The 23618-nt window shown below is 41.3% G+C and overlaps 1 protein-coding gene across 2 annotated transcripts in view; it reads right to left on the bottom strand.

Annotated features, from left to right (window-relative positions):
* The window catches only part of LOC140896266 (uncharacterized protein F13E9.13, mitochondrial), a 79999-nt gene continuing 56381 nt past the window's right edge, over positions 1-23618 (bottom strand). The window contains exon 8 of one of the 2 annotated variants that reach the window (XM_078848107.1): positions 1-3552. In XM_078848107.1, coding sequence (XP_078704233.1) covers positions 3524-3552 — 29 coding nt within the window. In that variant the 3' untranslated portion in view covers positions 1-3523. Of the gene's footprint in view, positions 3553-22776; positions 23295-23618 lie in introns of those variants that run through there. The other variant, XM_078848108.1, reaches the window with a different exon arrangement.

The raw sequence follows: 23618 nt of genomic DNA on the forward strand, positions 1-23618 counted from the left end.
AATACCTTACAGGGTAATTAGATTCAAAACATAGAGAATCCCTCTAGGCAAAACCTTAAGTTACAAAAAAGACACACAGACAGGAATATTCATTCTATTCAGCACAGCTATTTTCTTAGCCATTTAAAGAAATCATAATCTAACACATACCTAGCTAGATTACTTACTAAGTTCTAAGACTCCATTCCTGTTCTGTCTCCGGCAAAAGCATCACACAGACAGACACAGGCCCTTTGTTTTTCTCCCTCCTCCCAGCTTTTGAAAGTATCTTGTCTCCTCATTGGTCATTTTGGTCAGGTGCCAGCAAGGTTACCTTTAGCTTCTTAACCCTTTACAGGTGAGAGGATTTTTCCTCTGGCCAGGAGGGATTTTAAAGCGGTTTACCCTTCCCTTTATATTTATGACAGCTCTGGTAGTGCTGCAGCCAGACTACGGTCGGCTGCCCGCGGGCTACTTCCAGCCCCCCCACCCCCGGAGGTACCAGGGTCTGGACGGCGTCCTCCGGGGGGGTCGAGCACCATGAGGTCCTCTGGGTAACTGGAGAGGGGCAGGCTGGGCAGCTCCTCCGAGCTCTGGGCAGCATTAGGCGTTGGCAGGCCAGGCCAGGCCAGTCCTTAGGTCTGCCATAGGTCGCTACAGTCTCCTGGCTGGGAGTTAGGCCGGAGACATCTGGCCTCTCTGGCGGCTGCTCCTCCAGTGAGTGCTGGGGTTGGGCTTTTATACTTCCTGTCCTGCGCCTTGACCTCTGGGGGTGGGTGCAGGACTCACTGGCTCCACCCACTCTGGTGTTGGGAGAGGCTCGTCCCTTTCCGGGGTGGCAGGGGACCACACTGCTTCGCTACAGTACCAATTAATTTAATTTACTTACACGTTGCCATTATAACGTATACAATCAGACGACAGCATCGATGTGAACATTCACCTTCAACATTCCATTTAACAACCTTAGCTCTGACTCAGTAATAAAATGTATGAACTCTTTTGATGCATACATCACTAATATATTGCATATAGTCCAAAGTATAAAAATTGTGGACTACCTAAAGTATGTAACTAGTATTACATGTCCATATTGTTTTCAGCAAATGTAAATTTTCAGATGTTTTTTGTGGAGAAATTTCCTCATTTTTAAAGAAGAAATATAACTTTATGCACCGTGTGATAAAAGTTTCTATGGCCTCAAACTCACAGAGGAGGTTTTATGTGCCAGGCACCTACAATTTTTTATGGTGCCAGGCATCAATTTGTGTAGAAAATATTATATCAAATGTTCCCCTTCTATGCACCTTCAGGAAGAGCCCTGATCTAATCAGCTATTTAAGGGACCACAGAAATGAGTTGACTGACAGAGTTACAGTGGGGAGAATAGTACCTTTAACTTGTAAAGCCATGCTCACAATTACATAATGTAATCATTCTGATCTTAATAAGTACACAACGAAGGACTTAGACTGTCACATATTCAAAACAGCACATCGGGAACACCTACAGAAATGTATCCACACTCAAAATACCCCTAAAACCTGGAACTTCCTTGCAAAAGAACATTTGTATTTGTATACCAGTTAATTGCACATGCAAGTTGGCAATTATGCAAGACCCAGTTTGTGCATGCAAATGAACATTGCAAAGAAAATGGCACCTCTAAAAAATTGTCCCATAAGGCTTACTGGCAAAGGACAAGCAGGAGAGAATTAGAAAAGCACGGTAATGATACAATTTGCTGTATGCTGATAGTGGACTTCAATCATAGTCTTTTATAGTAACTTGCAAAGGTCTACTGAATTTAGCATTGTGTATTTAGAGAACTACGTGACTATTCTAAATAGTCCTGAAATTTAAAAGAGTAATCATAGTGCATATGGGGAAATGAGGGAAAACCCATTTTTCCATCTTTTTTCTTGTTTTTTCATAGTTTAACTTGAAACCAAAGTTTAGTCTTGTCTGTCTAATGCATGTCTAGATATATTGGGTGCCTTCATCAGTACGTATCATAGAAGCAGCAGGAATTTACATTTGTTTACTTGGAATTCAGTGGCAGTAACAACAGCAGTTTAAGGCAGCCCCATTGTGAGATAAAACCTTTCCATAATCTCCAAATGTTCAGTGCAGTGCTCCTGACTCTTAAAAATGTATTTCATTTCTGTTCCTGCTGCATCGTCTTCCTTTGTTCCCTTTTCCAATGTCAATGCATTACACTATTTATTTTCCCAGTCATACTTGTGGTATCTTTCCCTTCTCCCTCCAGGGTTACTAGGAATTATACAGCTTAATATATAACAGAAAGAAAACAATCAAGAGACAGGACCATGCACTAGCAACCAAGTTGAGTTTGCCACATATTTTGGCTGTCAACACTTAATGTAAATATCATGAGGGGAAGAGGTGCCTACTGCCATTGTCAAGGATCTCTGCCCTTCTGCAGGGGATAATGGAAAAGAAATAGCACTACTGCTGAGACCCTATCCTTTACTCAGTGACAATGTCAGGATCCAATAATCCCCTACTGCTTGTAGTAGAGTGTGCTGGCTCTCAAAAAAGTAGAGATTCCTAGCCCGCTTGCTACTGGGTCTCAGCCCTTTCAGACCAGGCATTTAGGATGGTTGTGTTTCCAGGGGGACCATGTGACCAAGAGGGAGCTATGTGAGCATGGGCAGCACTGACTGGAGAAACTCTCCCCCAGATTTCCCCTTACCCTAGTGTTTTCCTGGGTATGTGTGAAAGAACTTCGATCATTCTCCATAGTCTCAGGCTTTCTTTTAAAAAGAAAGAATAAATCTCTAGCTGTCATGGTTGTAAAGAAAACATTTCAAAAGCTGTCAGGAGTGTAGCTGATATAGAGATGTCTACCTGAATTTTCAGACAGCCCGAAACAATAGCTCTGAGAGGTGAACTTGCCTGATCATTTCAGTGGGCTCTAACTCAGATGCTAATGGTGATATTTTAAATGTCAATATTGTTAACTATTTCACTGCTTGTCAAAGCATGTCAGAAAGGAGAGAAGTGTCATATTATGAAGATCTTTGCCAGTGTTTCCCAAAATGTGTGTGGGAGTGGGAAGCATGGAGGAGTAGTCAGGAGGAAGTGTTTGGGAAGATTTTGGCAAACCAGTAAAGTGCCTGAACCACTATAGTGTGTTGCTAACAGTAGTCAAGGGATATGTCATTGTATTACTAATATATAAATAAAGGGAAAAAGTTTGAGGTAATTGGACTTCTCAGGAGGGGCTCTTCAGGGACGCTCCTTCTGGACGCATCTTCAGGTCCCCACCGGCAGACGGAAGCCTGGCCAGCAGAAGCCTGTCACGGTGCCATTTGAAAGCCACACTCAGCTTCGGTAATTATCGAGGGTTGGGGGTGTTTTACTAACCTGTTGCAGACGTGTGTAAATGCTTGAGACTAAGTAAAGTTTAGCTTTAAGTGAAAGCACTCTTGTGTAGTCCTGTTTGTGCCAGCCATCTAGCGGTCGGACAGCCATTTCTCCCTTGATTTATTTCCTGACACCACCTCGCACAGAGTAAAAGTTACCAAGAGCTTTGCGTTGAAAGAACCCCTGGTAAAAGAAGGAGATGCCATGACAGATATATTAATTAGGAGGAGTAGGTCTTTAATACCACATAACAGGACTAAAGGGGTGCAGTTGTCTTAAATTTCTGAAGAGTGGCTCAGCTTTCAGAAGTTTGGGAGACACTGCTCTGTACTGAGAAAAGGAAGGCTGCCCTTTAAATAAACTTGCCTACAGTAACATGGGTCTTTCTTGGTTGGATGATATAACTACCCTAAATGCATGGCCTTAAAGGACCAAACCCCACTAAGAGGTGGGCTAGCGGCACCAACTCTGAAAGGTTCCAGTACACTCCGTTACATGGCTTCGCTCAACCTCATCTGCAAGCTGAGTCTTCCCACATCCTCAATGCAATTGTAACACCGACAGACCTCGGTCGTTGTCAGGTGGGATTGAACTGGGGACCTCTGGAGCGTAGTGCATGAGCCTCTACCGCATGCGCTAAAAGCCAGCTGGCTCTTAGCTAAGGCTGTAGAGCAGACTCATTTTAACTCTCTCTCTAAGTGGTCTCGGTGCCACTAGATGGGACAGAATACCACACCCAGGAGGTATGTGGGTTACACAATACATTTATGAAATTGCAGAGTTCCTGAAATTTGGCTCTGGATTTTCATAAGCACAGTGCACTCTGGAACATCAATACAGGGAAAGCCTCACCAGGAAAGAAAAGGTGAGTGAAAAGTAGTGTCATGACATACAGAATCACAGTCCTTCTTAAACAGAAGACATTTACTATAGAAAACAGTTACAACTGAGCTTCCACATGGCTTCAATTCCAGCTTTGTCTCCCTTGTTTACCAAGAGCTACACCTTGTCTAGAACTCTATACAACACAGAGATCAAAGTTTTGAAAACATGAATCTATAGTTAGGTTCCTAATTCCATACTCAAGCATCCTCAGATGTGGCCAGATTTTCCAAAAGTTCTAGAAGTTCCCATTGATGCTCATTGAGTGGTTAAATAATATAGTGCAAGTGACTCTATCATTAGTCAGGACACAGCAAAGGGACTACTGAGGCTCATTGTAATCATAGGGAAGCTTCAGAGGCAATTCTTTTCCTCTCATTTGGTGGTAGATATTCATTAGACCAGTGGTTCTCAACCAGGGGTACGCAGAAGTCTTCCAGGAGGTACAACGACTCATCTAGATAGTTGCCTAGTTTTACAATAGGGTACATAAAAAGCACTAGCTAAATCAGTACAAACTAAAATTTAATACAGACAATGACTTGTTTATACTGCTCTATATGCTATACAACTGAAATATTAATATTCTGAAATTATTAGTATTAATATTCTAATTCATTTATTTTATAATGATATGGTAAAAATGAGAAAGTAAGCAATTTTTCAGTAATCGTGTGCTATGACACTTTTGTATTTTTATGTCTGATTTTGTAAGCAAGTAGTTTTTAAGTGAGGTGAAACTTTGAGGTTCGCAAGACAAATCAGACTCCTACAAGGGGTACTGTCGTCTGGAAAGGTTGAGAACCACTGCATTAGACTGTGTCTTCTCACTAAATATAACTCAATGATACAGTAGGTTTTGCATATGAAGTGCTTTCTATGCACCTTTTGTGGTATTAAGCAAAGAAGCGGTTTGCCTCATCAGCTTGTTGGGTGATTTTGAAGAACAGTATGAGAGAGCTAAATCATCCCACGTTTGCTGCTGATGCTATAAAAGGTTCTCTCTTGATCTGCTTCACACTCAGGTGATGGAATGCCGAGATGGGCAAAATCAGTTTCAATGCCAAAAAGATAAACAACTGGTGCAGAAGGTCACAAAACACTATGAATTACTTTATGTCACTTGAATCTTGAAGGATGATCCAAAAATATATACAAGAGTTTTGAAATAATAGTGAGCAACACAGTATTACTACCCAGGGGACACTGTACAATACACATAAAGCAACTCAAATTTGAATGGGGCATGGAATTATCTTTTGAATTAAGTGCAAAAAGAGTTTGTTTTAAAATGAGAGAGCGAAAGAGTGAGAAAGAAGCAGGAAAAGCAAGTTTATGCCTAATGTCCTGGAGAAATAGTTGAAGAATAATTCAACCCCATGCAAAGATTGCTGCTTAAGGCTACCAAAGTCAGTGAGATTTGTAGGGAACTTTAGGACCAGATCCTACAAAGGGATCCACTGTACAGACACTCAGGACTGCATGGAACCCACAGGTTTTAGTGTGACTCCACAAGGGTCTAAAAGTCTACGTGAGTGGTTCCTTTAGTGGGATTGCAGCCTTAATTTGTTTTCCTGATCCTGATGTTTTAGATCTGTGATCTTGTCAGATCTCATAAGCTAAACAGGGACAGGCCTAATTAGTATTTGGAAGGGTAATTATTTAGGAAGACCCAGGTTCTTACAGAAATGGTGTTGGTGACTCACTGCCTCAGGCTGGCACTCCGACGACTCAGTCAGTATTGAGTCTATCCCCATTTTAATACCAGGGATGGTATGGACATAGAACTATGGTCCTGACCATTTCTGGTTATTGAAGACTCCATGGAACTTTTTTCACATTCTAAATTCCAGAGCAGATAACTCCATTCTACTTTCTAAAATTCTTCTTTATAGTGTCACTCACTTATGCTGTTCTGCATTTGCTCTGCTAGATGATTGCTGAGTCATGTTACCAGTGCAGAATGACTACTGGGCTTCTCTCTCAAAAAAAGCTATATGAACCCGAATGAAGCCAGTGTTCTGAACCAGCAGAAGCAGCATGTACCCAGGTACTTGTGCACACACTATAGCTGAAAGTGTGCCTTTGGCTGCATTTAATTAGAGTATCATTAATAAACACACATAAATACATATATCTCCATGTCTTTCAGAGGTAAGGAAAAAAGACTATTCCCTGATCCACTGCCTCCCACTCCTCTCCAGAACATACCTGAGAAAAGTGTACCCCAGAGTTCAACCTTACGGGCAAACTGTGCAAATAAAGTAGATGCTGTGGATTTAAGTTTTCATCTTAAAGTTCTTATCACACATTCCTTCACCAGAATGTCTTGGTCTAGTGCAACATGGGCTAAGTTAAGATATTTGCGATTACTTTAACAACACATTTCCAATGTTTAAGGAGTTTTTAAGTGTGTCCTTGACTTTGAATCTCCAGGCTTTCTAGTGTTTGTGGTTTTTGAGAGTAATTCATGTTCTATGAAGGCTTTTCCTCTTCAGTGATAGGTACATACAACCCTAGCTCCAAGTAAACACAACTTTTATTTATTTATTTATTGCTAGAAATATGCACTAACAGCCTGATCCAAAGCCAAGAGGAATCTTTCCATTGACTTCAGTGGGTGCTAGCTCTCTTGTGTGACATGGGGGTAAGCATGTGTTCTGCTCATTCCTTCCACACACATGCACCTCATTGCCAGATGATGAACAAGGTCGAATAAAATTATTTTGGTACATTGAGGGCCTGGTTCAAAGCTTCTTGAAGCCCATGGAAATACTCCCACTGATGAACTGAGCACAGAGCTGTGGCGAAGCCTTAAAAGAGGAGTTTCTCAAGCTTTCTCAGAGCTTCCTCCTGCAGTGTCAATCTTTTCTTAAAGAGAGATTGTCTCATGGGCCACCTCCCATCCCATTTGCAATCCCATGGACAACCTCCCTTCCCATTTAGGATCAACTTTGTGGCTACCACAGCAATCGCTTACCTGGGAAGGCAACAGCAGGAAAGTGTTTACGTAATTTTTAGCCATCTTGGAATGTGATTTAGCAGCTGGAATCAAAGAGAGTCAACACCACCTGACCAGCCAGCTCTCTACAGACTACCAGCAAGTGCTTTATAGATCACTGGCTCTCCACGGTCCTCAGTTTGGGGGACATACTAAATAGGAATTAGGAACTAATTAGAGGAAAACTGAAGCACATTAGTTAAATAAATAAAATAAAAAATCTTACATTTATATAGAATCTTTTAACCTAAAAGATCCCAAAGCATTTTATATACAAACAATCCACATACAGGAAATCATGTCACCAACGAAATGCAGTTATCTCTGGGATGGAGTGCATCACCCAAGCAGACAACCTTAAGTTGGAAAGAGAAAATTATGGCCAAATTGGGGCCAGTCTTTTCTCTTATGAAAAGCTATATGGGAAGTTTTATGTCTGTACTGAGCAGACAGGAACTCAGTTTTCCAAATCCTGTTGAAAGACTCACAGCCTGATGTGCCAGTTTTTACACCACGGAAGGATAAAGGGCTGAGATTCTGCTGTGATTAGAATAAACAAGGTTTATTAATTTCTGTCGAACAGTAGATGTCTCCCTTTGCCTGTATTTGATCTGTGTGTAAAATGTGCATTAGGCACATGTCCACAGTGAGCATTACTTCTCTTTTTTCCAGCTAACATTCCCATCATGCCTTGGTGAAAAATCCACAGGGGAGGAAAGATAATGCTGAGCACAAACCCTGAGAATAGAGCCCCATGAAAGCAACAAATTATAAACTCTACAGAAGAGATTTTCTTCAGAAAGATCATAGGTCTCATGCTTTCGTCATGGCCTGTTCCTTTGCCAGCAGGTTTGGAGAGAGTGATCTGTGAGAGCTAAGTGATTTCTTTCAAGTAAGCTTCTCACGATGACTACAGAAAGCTAAAGGATTACAGTACACAAACAATGGGAGAAAAGCTGCTTCAAATAATACATCCAGACAATAGAGTTGCAGTTATGGTAGCAATGCAAAATATGGAAGAGGATTTAAATGAAATGAGTGCTATTTGTACATCTCTGAGGGCTCACGTGTGACAAATTTGGCAGCACTAATGTTTATAGCGCTTGTTGCTCCACCCCTTAAACAATGAGGCTAAACCCCATATGTACACGAGTTGGTAGCGCACAAGCATTTTTGCTAATCACATTGCATGCAAAATCAGGAAGACAAAGGGAACTAGTAATGCTTATACTAGCATTGGGGAAATAATTAAGCATGAATGAAATATTGTATGTGGATTTGAAATAAATGTGTAGCGCTCTTGGAAACAATTGTGTTGTTTTCTGTTGTGCTGCTTTTTCCCTATTTCACAAAATAATTTGCATTTCATTTAAATAAGGAATATAAATTGTTGCAAACTTTCAATTTTATTTACATAAAACAAAATGCTCATTTCCATTATTGTTTAGATAACCTGGCATCTGCAGAGTTTTTTGAAGGTAAAGTTTTCTCCCTCCCCAAATTACGACTGACACCATGATGTATGGGGCATAGATAGATAGACAGTAATCCACCATAAGCCCTGCTGTACAGTAGGCTAATATCTTTTTCGGGCATAACAAAGACGTGGGACCAGATCATTGATTCTAGCCATGTTCTGCTTTGTGCTCCTGCAATCTCTGAGGCATCTGGTGTTGGTTGGACCATTGCGTAAATTAGAGCAGCCTCATGGATGGTTATGCTGGCTAGAGTGCAGTGGGTTTTGGCTGTGCAGTTTCTTTCCTCAGCTGCATGCTCCCTGAACCAGAACTGGGGGGCAAAAGGCAGTGTCGTAGGGAATCTGCTGAGACAGCTAATATTTAGACCAGCTTTCGGGCCCTTTGCATCACTGAAGTGACACAGATGGCCCGGATCAGGGTCAGTCTCTACAATTACTATTCTGTCCAGTTTTTGTTAGAGCAGGGAAGTGCACTGGGACTTTAATTCAACGTTACTGTGAAGAAGTGAACTACCCTTTTAAAGGACAGGCTGGAGCCTACAACTAAGACTGCCTGGATGTAATCAAGAAGGTCCCCCTTCCCCATTCTGAGGCTTTGCCTGGGCTATTTAAACATGAAGTCGGGTACGAATAGAGAGGGAATTAGAAGCCATGCAGGCCACAGTGGAGTCTCTCAGGTTCAGGAGTCTAGCCTGAATAGGCCCAGAGACTTTGTTTGGGGACTTTAAGTTTGGGAGCGCTGAACTAGGGTCTGAACTGTTGTTACACGTCCTCCTTCCCTGAGTCCATATGAAAAGGGACACATGCCTTTTATAGGTTTCAGAGTAGCAGCCGTGTTAGTCTGTATCCACAAAAAGAAAAGGAGTACTTGTGACACCTTAGAGACTAACCAATTTATTTGAGCGTAAGCTTTCGTGAGCTACAGCTCACTTCATCGGACGAATGCATCCGATGAAGTGGGCTGTAGCTCACGAAAGCTTATGCTCAAATAAATTGGTTAGTCTCTAAGGTGCCACAAGTACTCCTGTTCTTTATGCCTTTTATAGTTACCTTCAGGAATCTCCCTTTGTGGGAGTCTGTATATGTTTGACTTTTCATCCTCACTAACCATAAGTAATAGGTGATCTTTGGATCCTAAACCTTCTCTCATTCCTTAATGTATGTGTGCAAATAGCTCAGTGCCCTCCCTGCAAGATTGCCCAGGTGTATTACTGATTCAAATCCACCTCTGCTGACAGGCTCTTCATCTTCTCTCATCTTGACTATTTTAACTTCCTTCTGTGACCTTCTCAAGCTCATCTCTTCCATCCTCAAACAGTTCCACCAGCTCCCCATTTATGTAAAATCCTCCATGAATTTGTTTCAAATAATCTCACAGGCCTTGTCCATCTATTTCTCTCCCAGTTCCCATCACTCTTACCTCTGTTCTGTCCTTTCACACCTTCTTGCCTTTCTTAGATAACAATGCTGAGCAATAACAATTCAGTACTCTTCATAAGCTGTAAATTCACACCATTAAAAAGAAACCAAATTATTCTGATCCTGCCAAAGATGAGTTCAATATTGATTAAAAGTTAAACATATTCATATCCCTTTGCAGGATCAGTTAGCTATCTAAACCGATATTTAGGTTTCAAAGCACCTCTGAAAACCAGACTACCTGTTCGGGTACAAAAATCTGTATTACACTGCCTAATTTTAGTTTGAATATTTTAGCTGTAATGCACTATAAGACAACAGAAATATATTAATCATTCTGGTTTCTACCCCATGTAGAATCTTAAGCATTGGTCTCCTTCAAAATATTGATAATAATTTCATTTTATCCTGCTTCTCTCTGTACACTGTCCTGAGACTTAAACAATGATCATTTTTCTTTTTCCACAGAGCTACTGCTGCTTTTCCCTGTGCTCTGTTATCAGAATATGCCCAGCACTTCAGATTTTCAGAAAAGGAGATGAAGTCATTTAATAGATGCTGTGTTTACAGAAGAATACACTGTAGTCTTATAGTTTCCTAAATCTAATCTTTTTTTTTTCTGTCTTCCTAGAAACAAAAGAATTCAAACATCTTTCCCAAGTCAGAGCTGAAGGAATCCTTTTAAGTGACATAAGTCCCTCAGTGGGGTTGTATGCTTTGTTTCACCACTGAGTAAGCTGAAATGATTGGGTCTACTTCATGATTCCCAGATATCACTAGGGTGTGCTATAGATCATGACATTCAGTAAAGCACTTGTTAACAAGGCAATCTAGCTGCTATACTAAATATTTTAAATTAATTCTAAACACGAAAGCAATGCACACTGATCCAAATACACGTTTAAAACAACATCTGAAGCACTTGAGAGAGGTAATATAATAAAACTTGTTTTAACAATTTAAAACTTTTTGCTACATATGCTTGGAGAACCATACAATAGTGCATGGCTACAAAGAGTTAGTGAGAGCTAGACAGATAATCAATAAATCTAAAATGCCTACAAATCAATAAAACCTAAAAGAAGGGATCTAAATAGTGATTGAAAGATTGGAATGGAACATGTATAAATAAGAAGCATAACCAATAAGGGACCTATTGTAGAAAATTTAGTTTGGTGTGGACTCAATGGAGATTGGCATCAAATGGGATTATTCACCTGAGTAAGTGCTTCCTCATGAGTAAGGGCTGCACATTCAAGCTCTAAATAGTAATTATAAATAACATGTAATTAATAAGTAGATATGAATAATCAAACTGCTCTTAAATCCATTGATGTCAATGGCAAAACTCTTAATGATTGAAGTGGGCGTAGAATCAGGTCCATCCTGGGGGACTACATAGCTGAAGGTCGGTTATGGGATAGGGAACCCACTAGCACTTGCATCTTGATTCAGCAGTACTTAAGCATATGCTTAACTTCAAGCACGTATCTGGATTTAAAGTTAAGCACATCCTTAAAGACAGGCATGAGCTTAAGTGCTTTGCTGAACTGGGGCCTCAGATACCAATTCAAATCCAGGCTACAGCGTGCTGATAGCAACAGAAGAGCATTGCCGCCTGATGGCCTGGTGGTTCAGCGGCCTATGTGAAACGGGTTTGGTGGCCCCAGTCCATTTCCCAGTGCATGATTATTATTTGTATTACTGTGACACCTAAAGCCCCAGTCATGGACCAGGACCCCGCTGTGCCAGGTGCTGTACAAACACAGAGCAAAAAGATGGTCCCTGCCCCAATGTGCACATCACAAAACCCATCTCCCTAATTAGCACTCTTGCCAATAATCTCAAAAGAGATTGAACATGCTTTGAAACACTGAACATGCTTTGATTCTAAACTAGTTTCTCCCCTTTTGAGGTGGCCCCCCGGCATCACAACTGAAACATGTTGGTGGAGCTGTGGGGGGAGGCTTATGCTGTCACTCTCTGAGCTGGTTCTGTCCCAAAGAGCCTTTAGTCTCCAGGACTCTCAATCCAGCAGCTCTCATGAGTGTTAGATTCACCCCAAATGTCAAAAAATAAGATCTCCCTGGAAGTGTACGTTGCCCAAGTTAGTGGGAATGGTTTGACTGGTGACATTCACATATACACCTGAATACTGTAAAAATGATGTTTGCTGTGACAGTTCAGTGTAAGTGTGTGATGCAATGGCTGGAATTCAGCTGAAACAGAAGAATTAGGGACAGATCCTCAGATGACATAAACTAGCATAGCTCTGTTGACTTCAATACAGCTACACTCTTTTACACCACCTGAGGATCTCTCCCTTAAAGTTTTAGCTGGATGTTTTCCTCATGGGTTTTTCCCCTGCTCTCCACCCTAAGCATTAATTATTCTTCTCCTATGCTGTCGTTAGCCCATATGGTGACAACTACTGCTAGTCAGTGGTGGAACAAAAAGGGACAGTTGGCAACCTCAGATATATGTATACTGGAAAAAGAGAACAGCAAAGACAACAACAAATCAGATCCACTTTAACTGAAATCTGAAAAGAGTGACCTTAATGGACAAGGGATGTGAAACGTGATATTTTCTCTCTCACTGATCTATGTAGCCCTTGCCAGATCTCTAATTATTATATGCATCTTCCCGTCCCATGCCCAGGACATTTTCTCAGGTTTGCCTTGGATCATAAACCAATGTGTCCTTTTCAACTGCATGAAAGACAGCACCCGCAGTTCTACTAAAGCCGGTAGGAGAAGGTAACATTTTGAAATGGACACTGTAAAATTCCAGAGTTTTGATAATCTTCATAAAATTACCTTCTTTTAGGTTTAAAACCTGCAGTTCACTGTGAAAAAACAATGTTCCAGCAGCATCTTTTCATGGCATAACTGAAGAAAAAGAGGTACCTGGAATTTCACCTCCACATGGAAAGTATAAGGCTCTATCCACAGAGAATTTATTTACACTGGTATTTGGTCCAGTTCTCCATGACACTGCTAATAACACTAGGTTCTTGATCTTGCAAATCCTTGTGCTTTACACATGTGTGCAGAGTTCCACTGAAGTCAATGGGAGTTTTCACATGCATAGGTTCAGCATGTGTATAAGTGTTTGTAGGGTCAGAGCCATAGTCACAACTGCATATACACTAGGGAAAGGACTTGTTGTGAGTTAGGCTGCAGGTAGGCTCTGGTGTCTTGCTGATTTTTGTTGCTCTAGTTTTGTTAATTTTTACAATTTAATTTTTAAGATGCTTCCTTTCAATTTCACTTACTGGGAAACTAAAGATAATTCTATAAAGCCTAAAAATAAACCTGGATCTGCTAAACAATTCAGCATTTCACTCCTCAGCTTCCACCAGCTGGGCCCATCTGCTTTAGATTTGACACAATTTATAAAAATGAACAAGTTTACATGAGGAAGATGAACAGATTCCTTTGTATATTCATTTTGCCAAAATACTGTGCAGGGCACTTATTACTGGAAGAAGTTTATTTTTGTTGATTTCTTTCCCTATATCCCTTTAACACTGTGGATGGGTTACATCAGTCTTCCATCTAGAAAGTATGTCCAAACGCACACTCTTTTCCACTCATATTCCCTTCAGGTTTTGCTCATCACATTTATTAAGCTACTTAATTCTCAAGGATCTATTGTAGATATGGTGAAGACCTCCTGAACACCAGTTAAGAATGAAGGTGTAATGAGAATAAATGACACACACATACCAATTTCCACAAGTCTTACATGGAGTTCGACCTTTTTACATAAACATCTACTGCGTAAATAAATCAGATGTATTAATAAGAACCCCCCTCCCAAAATCAAACAATGAAAGTATAACAGTTAGCCGACCAGTTAAAAGAATCAACCTATTAAATAAATAAATTTGCTCTACACCAATTTATGTCACGGCTGTACTTAAGACAAAACCTTTTAAAGGAATAGATTTACTGTGCATACATATCCCCACTGGGTATGTGTAATTATGCAAAGGAAAGGCATTACTTCTTTAAAGTGGATGAATGGGTGATACTTTTTGATTTACTGCAAGAAACAGAAAAATGGTAATGGCATGAAATAAGCATTTGCAAAACTGTTTTGGCAGACAGAAAATGTTTGATTTACCTAGAGCATCCATCAGGTTCTGTATTTTAGATCAAAGTAGATAAATGGCAAAGCAAATGGATATTTGGGGGGGGGGGAATCTGCTTTTCTGTCAACTCTGCAAGTAAGTTAAATGTTTGAAGGTGAAAAAAAAAAGGCTCTCACATGGACAGGATAAAGTCATGATTCATCACTAATCTAGCAAATATGAGAGTTGTGTATTTACCTGGAAAGGTGAGAATTTCATGGAAGGAAATGCTACACAGGGCCCCATTTGTCATTGATGCCCTGATCCTGAGAGATTTCAATGAGGGTTGAGGTGCCCAGCATTTCCAAAGCTTAGACCCTCAAGGGGGAAACATTTTACCGTCTCCCTTTGACTTCAAGTTGGTTCACAATTATTTTCCTTCCTATTACTTTCTGGCTGAAACTCATATGGGTTTAAGAAAGATATTCCCATTCAGGGCAAAGGAGCCGTCTCCCCCAAAATGGATATCTGTGCTTCCCTTAGTAATATATATATTTTTAAATAAGACAAAGGGCCAAATTTATCACTGGTCTGAGGGAGTGAACTTGCCTTTACTTTTCTCAAATGTACAGAAATAAAGGTCTTTAAGGATTTTATACATACGAACATAAGAATGGCCATACTGAGTCAGATCAATGGTCCACCTAGCCCAGTATCCTTGCTTTGGACAGTGGCCAATGTCAAATGCTTCAGAGGAAATGAACAAAACAGAACAATTATCGTGTGATCCAGCCCTTGTCGTCCAGTACTAGCTTCTGGCAGTTGGAGGTTTAGGGTTGCCTTGAGCATGGTGTTGCGTCTCTGACCATTTTGGTTAATACCCATTGATGGGCCTATCCTCCATGAACTTATCTAATTCTTTTTTAAACCCAGTTATATTTTTGGCCTTCACAACATCCTTTGGCAATGAGTTCCACAGGTTGACTGTGCATTGTATGAAGAAATACTTGTGTTTATTTTAAACTTGCTGTCTATTAATTTCATTGAGTGACCCCTGTTTCTTGTGTTGGGAAGGGGTAAATAATACTTTCTTTGCAATGGCCTTGTCTTCCTTGCATGCTCTGTTAGTAACTTGATCATCCAGGGGCTCAATGATTGTTTGGCATGCTTCCTACTTTTGATATACTTTGAAAAAATTGCTGTTAGCTTTTGTGTCTTTTGCTAGTTACTCTTCAAATTCTTTTTTGACCTGCCAAATTATACTTTTACACTTGACTTGCCAGTGTTTATGCTCTTTTCTATTTTCCTCAGTAGGATTTGACTTCCAATTTTGAAAGGCTGCCTTTGTGCCTCTAACCACTTCTTTTACTCTTCTGTTTAGCCATGGTGGCATTTTTTGGTCCTATTACTGTTTGGTTTTTTTTACTTGGTATACATTTAGTTTGTGCCTCTGTTATGGTGTTTTTAAATAGTTTCCATTCAGCTTGCAGGCATTTCACCCTTGTGACTGTTCCTTTTAATTTCTGTTTAGCTAGCTTCCTCATTTTTGTGTGTTTCCTGTTTTTAAAGTTAAATGCTCCTGTGGTGGATTTCCCCTACTACAAGGATGTTAAATTGAATTGCATTTTGGTTTCTACTATCTAGTGACACAGCTGTATTCACCTCGTGGATCAGATCCTGTGCTCCACTTAGGACTAAATCAAGAATTGTCTCTCCCCTTGTGAGTTCCAGGACAAGCTGCTTCAAGAAGTAGTCTTTAATGGTGTCTAGAAATTTTATCTTTGTATCCCGTCCTGAGGTGACGTATACCCAGTCAATAGGGGGGATAATTGAAATTCACCATTATTATTGGGTTTTCTCTTTTTGTAGCTTCTCTAATGTCTCTGAGTATTTCACAATCACTGTCATCATCCTGGTCAGGTGGTCAGTATATTCTGACTGCTATACTCTTATTGTTCAGGCATGGGATTTCTATCCACAGAGATTCTATGATACAGTTTGATTCAATTAAGATGTTTATTATATTTGACTCTATGCTTTTTTTTTAACATACAGTGCCATTCCCTCAACAGCATGATCTCCTCCATCATTCCTATATATTTTGTAACCTGATATTACAATATCCCATTCATTATCATTGTTCTGCCAAGTTTCTGTGATGCCTATTATATTAATATTCTCATTTAATACCAGGAACTCAAGTTCACCCATCTTAGTATTTAGACTTCTGGCATTTGTATATGAGCACTTACAAAATATTTAGTTATCTGCCTTCATGTGATATAATTGAATGGAACTCTCTTTTGTTTGATTGTTTCTCCTCAGTTTCTATCTGTAAGTTATCAACTTCTATTCTATCCTCTTTCCTAGGATATAGAGTATTCCCTTTAGCAAATCCTCCCTTAAGGGATAGCTCTGTCTGACCCATGTGCTCCTCTGCACCTGTTGACTTTCCCCCAGAAAGGCTCAGATGAGATGTGGAAGACTGATAGCCAACTGGGAGGTGCAGCTCTGCAAGACTGTTCCACCCTGTTCCTGAAACAAAGAGAAACTCCTGTGCGGGGGCTCACTGGCAAATTGATCTTTCTGTGATTCTGTGAGGAGGCCAGGAGGTGGCAGAACCAAGAACCAGTTGTTCTCTGTGGCAGAATCCCCACTGGGAGCTCCCCAGTACACAGAAGAGCACGCCTGCTGTTACACCACTTCAGCATACATCCCCATCTCACTTGACCATCAGAGAATGGAGAAGGGCCTCAGGCCAGGGACCCACTACCCTTCCAGCACTCTTTGAAATGTCTTGCCTCACCAGAGGGCAGTAGGAAGAAGCCCCTGCAACCTACAGTGCACAGGGACCGCTTATGTACTTATCTACTGCATAGAGGTGAAAGAAGCAACCAGGTCCAATTTATTTTGCACAGATGTGTAAAAGCGCAACCACACTTTAAAACTTATAATAATAAGGCAGAGCTGGCCACGCCCTAGGATATACACCTTGCACACTTAGAGCAAAAAAACCTGGTTCACTTCAGTGGAGTTACACCCAGGATAGCCTTGGCCCTGTCTGTTTTTTCCCTGGTGCAGTTCTTTGTTTATGCCCTAAAGAGCATGAAGTGTTCAGTGATGGTTTGAACAAGACTCATGTCTAAAAATCCAGGAGGGTCTGTTACAGTGGAGGAGTGTGTTTGGTAGATCCTTCTATATCACTATAGCACAGAGGATGCCCTTGCCTTCCAAAGTGTTATTTCACAGTTCACGCCATGGAGTTTGAAATGCCAAGTATATCCTGAAGCTTTAATACTATGGTGCTCCGACAGTGCAAGGGAGCCATACTGAGACAGTAGGCCAGATCATCCCCTGTGATCTGGCCCCTTTGCACTGTTTCCTGGCAAAAAGGGTCTCAAAAGTAGCTGGGTCACACTAGCTAGAAAGAGGACATACAAGACATATTAGGGCTGAGCAGGGAAAGCCAGAGCTCTCCTGTGCTTCCACAATCCCCCATCGGTGTGCAGCCCCTAGGGCATTATTCTAACTAGCTTGCTTTAGAGCAGCCTTATATGCCAGAGTCAAGACTGGCACAGAACTGGTCTCAGAATCAAGGAGCCACATCTAATTCCTTTGTAACCCCCCCTCCCACAGACACACACTTCAGCTGTGCCTGGTATCTGCTGGGCACAGCTAAGACTTTGGCCTGTACACAATGAAGTCTGAAAAATTTGGGGTCAAACCTTGTTTGCAGAAAGAATCATAATAGGTGCCAATATAACTCTGAGCCTTGGTATAAAATGAGTGCTAAAACAGTAATCTGGGTAGTAAGGCTGGATTGTATTTCTCCTCCTATAATAAATCTGCATTGTACGTGTACATTAAAGCCAGTTCCTTGATGCATCCAGTTTCAGTGATAAAAACTTGGTGAGAAGGGCAAAAGTTATTGGGCAGGGATTGATATGCTTGCTTGTTATCCTTGATTGGCAACAATGGTACATTTTCTCCAGAATTATAAGAGGTGCCTTTGTGATTTGGGAGCATGAAGAAATTCTGTACTTGACAGATTTATATAGTAGGAATACACTAATGTCCTTTGACCCGCTTAAGAATAAATACAGCTTACCAAATTGTCATTTTTATGGGTATTTACAACTGAGGCACTTTGTAAACCTAAGAACTAATATTCCCCAAAGGAAATCTGTACTCTCGAATCTTGATAAATTATTGAAAATACAAGTCACTACTAACCCTGCAATCTCTCTCTTCTATATTTCCTGGTTTTAGTTACACAGGAATTGTCATCGTGGACTAGACTGTTGAGCTATTTAATCAGCTATCCTGTCCCAGACATGGCTAGTGTTTGACTCTTCAGAGGAAGGGAGAATCCCATATTGCACCCAGCTAATAGATCAATGCGAACAGAATTCTTTCCTGAACCCTGCAGGTGACCTTGAATTACTCACATCATTGTCCTAGCTCTCATTTTGCTAGTGTAGAAATGTTACTAACAGTCAAAGAATTCTCCAGTCCTGTTTTGAAATTCAGCTGCAGCATCTGCCTCTGTGAATTGCACAGGCTGACTATGGTATGAACAAGAGTTTCCCTTTGTGGGTTCTTAATTTACTGCCCTTTACAGGCCAAATGGCCCAAGGAACCTCCACTTGACTACTACATCTCAGTTCCGCTCTGTCCCATCCACCTGCAAGTCATACATCACACTGAAACAAAACGGGAATTTAATCCTTAGATCTCTGTCAAATAGTCCTCTATGCTGATAGTCTCTGCCTCCTTATCTACCTGGGATTTTCTCAATAAGGTTGAAGGGAAGACAAGCAGGTACCTTTGTGTCTCTGAAAATCTCCCATACAAGCTGAAAGGATGGTTATATCCCTACCCTATTTGGGGTGCGGTCAGAGGTTATCAGAAAGGGTTCAAAGGAGAAAACAGAACTCTCAGACTGAGCAGAACTCTCAGACTCCTCTTTTGGAACCTCAGTCACGAAGCCAGTACCTCCCAGAACAGCATCTAGAAACCACAAGTTGAATGTTATTTCCCACCAGATGCTTCCTTTATTTTTTCTCTTTGTTAGAGATTAACCAGAAACAAAATCAAGATCCTCTCACCCACTGAACTTTCAGGCAGTTTGGATCCCAGCTAAGGCCTGTGAGAGAGAGCTGGGAGCTGGCAAGTGAGCCAGCACTCTGATCACTCTGGCACTAATTGGCTCCCCCAGAGAAGTCTGATTGGGAATGAAAGATAATTAATTCGCTAATCAGAATGGCAGGCTGGGGGAGTTAAAGGATTGATTAGCCCACCATCTGAGGACTGATAAAAAAGGCATAGGAAAGACTTGTAAGGCAGAGAAGGAGGGATAGTTGAGTATAGAGTCAGAGAGGTCTCCAGGAAGGGAGAAATCTTCTCCTCTTGGGCTCTGGGAAAAGGGCTGAGGATAGAAGGGATGTTGTACTTAGTATTGCTGAGCAAAACCGTAGGAGGGAGCAGAAAATAAAAAGCACAACCTGCATCGCCAACCAGGAGGGTCTGAGCAGGTTTCTGTAGTGCAAGAAGGCAGAAGGGGCCTGTGCCCTGCTACAGGGCCCTTCTCTATTCTTCACTCCATTTCTAAGCCCATCTGCTTTTCTATTTATTTATATGCATCTGGTGCAAAGAGTCTTTTGTTTATCACAAGAATGTCTTTACTAAGTCAGTTTCTGCCCTTGTAGTATTCCTAGTTCCCCTGCATAGTATGGTTTAGTCTATGTATATGTACAAGTGAAAGAACAGGAAGCTGGGATAAAGCTAAAGTATAAAAGGGCAGTTTTGGGGGTGGGGAAATCTTTCCCTGTGTCTAACATTAACACAGACTCCATCTGGAGACATGACCAATCACTTAGCCTCTTTGCCTCAGTTTCCCCATCTATAAAATGGGAATGGTAATACTTACCATGCCTATCTCAGATCTCAGAGGGGTGTGGTTGAGGGATGAATTAGATGTTGTCTGTGATGCACTAGAATGGTGCTAAATATTATACCCCACAGTTCCACACAAACCTGTTATTTCACTATGCACAGCAATCTGATTAGCACACACAAAAGGGGGGCAGGGTTAGGGAGGGGAGTTGCATTTACAATTTTTAAATTGTTGGATAAGGATTGAGAGATTGTAAACAGTGGGCCACTTACACAAGGGCTGAATTTGACCCACTGAGTATGCTAACGAAGGGGATTCTGCACCCTTCTGAAATTTCCTCTCTCTTATATTTTGCATCTGCCCCTGATTTTGTTTTTGCAAAGTTGGATGCTGGTTTCAAAAACAATGAAATCCTTTTAACAGAGCACATCGTTTGGAGCAGGAACACATGATAATCTAGCATCCCAATCAAGTGAATGGAATCTCTGTCCCATTCATTTCAATGGGAGTTTTGTCCTTGGGGAAAAAAGAAATCCTGTGAAATGCAGTGGCTCGCTGCCCATAGGCTCCACTTTGTGGAACTGTGCATTTCCCCCCACTCCCCCCCCGATTTTGTGGGGAGCAGAGGGGGAAAGTTAAGTGGAGAAGGGTGGGGAGTCATCTCAGCCGAAAGCAGCAAAGTCACTTTTTGGATGGCTTGAACACAAAACCAAGTCTGAATAAAACAAATCTGTTTCTCATCACACCAAAATGATTCCCCTCACACATCTCTGCCCACCAAGAGAGGTTCCACAAAGAGAGACTCACACTCCCCACAGCTTTACCAGGACTTCTGCAACTTCAAACTGTAAGCAAATAAACGGAGGTTGGGTCGTCCAAGGTGAAAGGTTATCAAATTTTGTACTGAGGAACATGTGTTTTCAGTTAGCTGCCTGGCTACAGGCGGGAAAGATTTCCTCCTTTACTCTCTAACATTTTGCTGGAGACCCCTCTGCTCTGGCCTGTGCCTCAGCTGCTGTGTCTGTTTTCTGTATGTGGAGCAGATTGTAGATAGGATGAAAGGCAGCGACAACTGTTCACTGAATGTGAATAAAGCATAGGGGAGGAAGGGAGTCATCTATAATGAGGGCTGGGATATTTCAGTGACCCAAAGGCATCAATCTAAACTAGCATACAGAGCAGAGGAGTGGTAACACTGTCAGCTGAAGAATAATCTGAGATAAGTATTTAATAGCTCTGTCTGGGCTAGAACAAGTGAGTGTCTGAAAGTTTCTTGTTGAGAGAAGAAGTCAGGAATATGAATGGGGCGAAGTAACATACTGGTTTCAAGATTTTATTGAGTGAGCATAGATTTATCAATAGAAGATTCTGAACTATTCATCATGTTGGAGGGACATGACTGAGGTGGTTAGACCCAATATGTGTCCCTTTTTTCAATTAGCTTTTTTGGTAAATGAATTTTCCCCCCAAAGTAAACGTTTCAAAGGGTCAAATCATTCCTCTCATTGGGAGAGGGAAAGGGGGCTGAGATTGGGAAGGACAGACAGGAAAATTCCATAAGGTTCAATGTGCAGAATTTCCTGTCAGGCATTGGGTAGATCCAGGGTAGCCATGAGAGGAGGAGATCCCCCATACACATTTGCTGAAACAGGGCTGTCTGCAGTAACAGCTGTTCTTAAACATAGCTCCCATGGGTCTCCTTCCCCCAGGCACAATGTCTCCTGTAGATGCAAGGTGTATTGGATACGTTTCCCTGCAGTGCTTCAATAACACACGTGGAGGGGACCCAGAGAAACATAACACTCCAAACCAGATTTTTGCACTGGGCTCTGCAGGGACAATGCAATGCAGCATGGATAGTCTTCTGCTCCATCCCCCAACCCCAGTGGAGAAGAATCAGTGTTACAGAGACGTGAGAGACCTAACTGCAAGAAGACATCCCAGTCCAATGATTTGCCCTTTTCAAATCCTCAGCAATACTAGTCTAAGAAACCTGTGTGCACAAGCATCATGAGTGCAAGGAAACAATTCAGATAGGAGACAGCTCAGCTGCAGGAACATAAGAGCTGTTATGCTGGGTCAGACCATGGTCTATCTTGACCAGAATCTCATCTCCAACAGGAGGAGTGCACAGAACAGGGAAATTATGTAGTGATACACCTGTCTTCCACTTCTAGCTTCTGGTAGTCACAGGTTTAGAGTCATCCCAAGCATGGAGTTGCAGCCCTGACCATCTTGGCTAATAGCCAAGGATGGACCTATCCTCCAGGAACTTATCCAGTACTCTTTCTAACCCTGTTATACTTTTGGCCAACACAAGATCACATGGCAATGAGCTCCACAGGTTAGCTGTGTGCTGAGTGAAAAGGTACTGCCTATTAATTTAGTCATGTGACTCCCCCAGCACTCAAGTGCAAACCCTTTTTTGGGAGATAAACCCCAAATAATACTGTCTTGCACTGTATAGAAAAATCCGTACAGTGCAAGCTCAAAAAATCCACCCTCTTCCTCAATGTGAAGAGAGGTATGCACACTTCTTGCCCCCTCAGTTAGAAATTACATAAACTGTGTTATATTACAAACAAGCAATAAGTTTATTAACTACAAAAGTGAATTTTAAGTTTTAAGATAACAGACAGAACAAAGAAGATTACTGACCAAATAAAACAAAATACGCAAACTGAGCTCAATATACTTAAGCAACAGGTTACAAAATGTAAATTCTCACCCTGAATGTTATTTTAGGCAGGTTGCAAAGTTTCTGTGGTTCAGAGTTCCAGTTATATTCCTTTTCAGACTGGACCCCTGTCTCAGTCTGGACTACCCCTGGCCTTCCCTTCAGGCGTCTTTTGCAGTCTTTCTTTTCGGGCAGACAGCCATGGAGAGGAGGAGTCCCATTTGCCTTCCTCCTCACCCCTAAATGGAATTTACATAAGGCGGGAATCCTTTTTTTTGACCCCCAGTGGAAAGTTACAAGGAGTCCAAGGTAATGTTTAGTATCAGGTGAAAAGACCCATGTCTCAGAAGGGCTGTGGCAGCCATTGCTCATAGGCTGTCTCCAGTGTCCACAGGAAGACTACGCTCGTTCACAGTCCACTGTCTCTGCTAATGGCCCATTAGCCCTGTCCGGCTTTTCCACTGTTCTACCTGAAGCACTGGTTGGGGGTGACACCTACAGTAACACATTTGAAATAAAGATACATAGTTGATATTCCTAACTTCAGATACAGAAACGATACAGGTGTACAAATTTGATAATCACATTCAGTAAATCATAACCTTTCCAATGATATCTCATATGAGCCATCTTGCATAAAGTACATCTCGGTTATGTCATATTCATATCATAAGCATATTTTCATAAGGAATATGGGCATATAAGAGTATTTTCATAAGGAATATGAAATGTAATGTCATAACACCCTCAAAGTATGTGATTTCTCTTTATAAAAGACTCTTCCCCAACCAATCATGTTTATCTATGTGTCTGATAAGT

The sequence above is a fragment of the Lepidochelys kempii genome, chromosome 12 (assembly GCF_965140285.1).
Source record: "Lepidochelys kempii isolate rLepKem1 chromosome 12, rLepKem1.hap1, whole genome shotgun sequence".
In the NCBI taxonomy this organism is placed as follows: Eukaryota; Metazoa; Chordata; order Testudines; family Cheloniidae; genus Lepidochelys; species Lepidochelys kempii.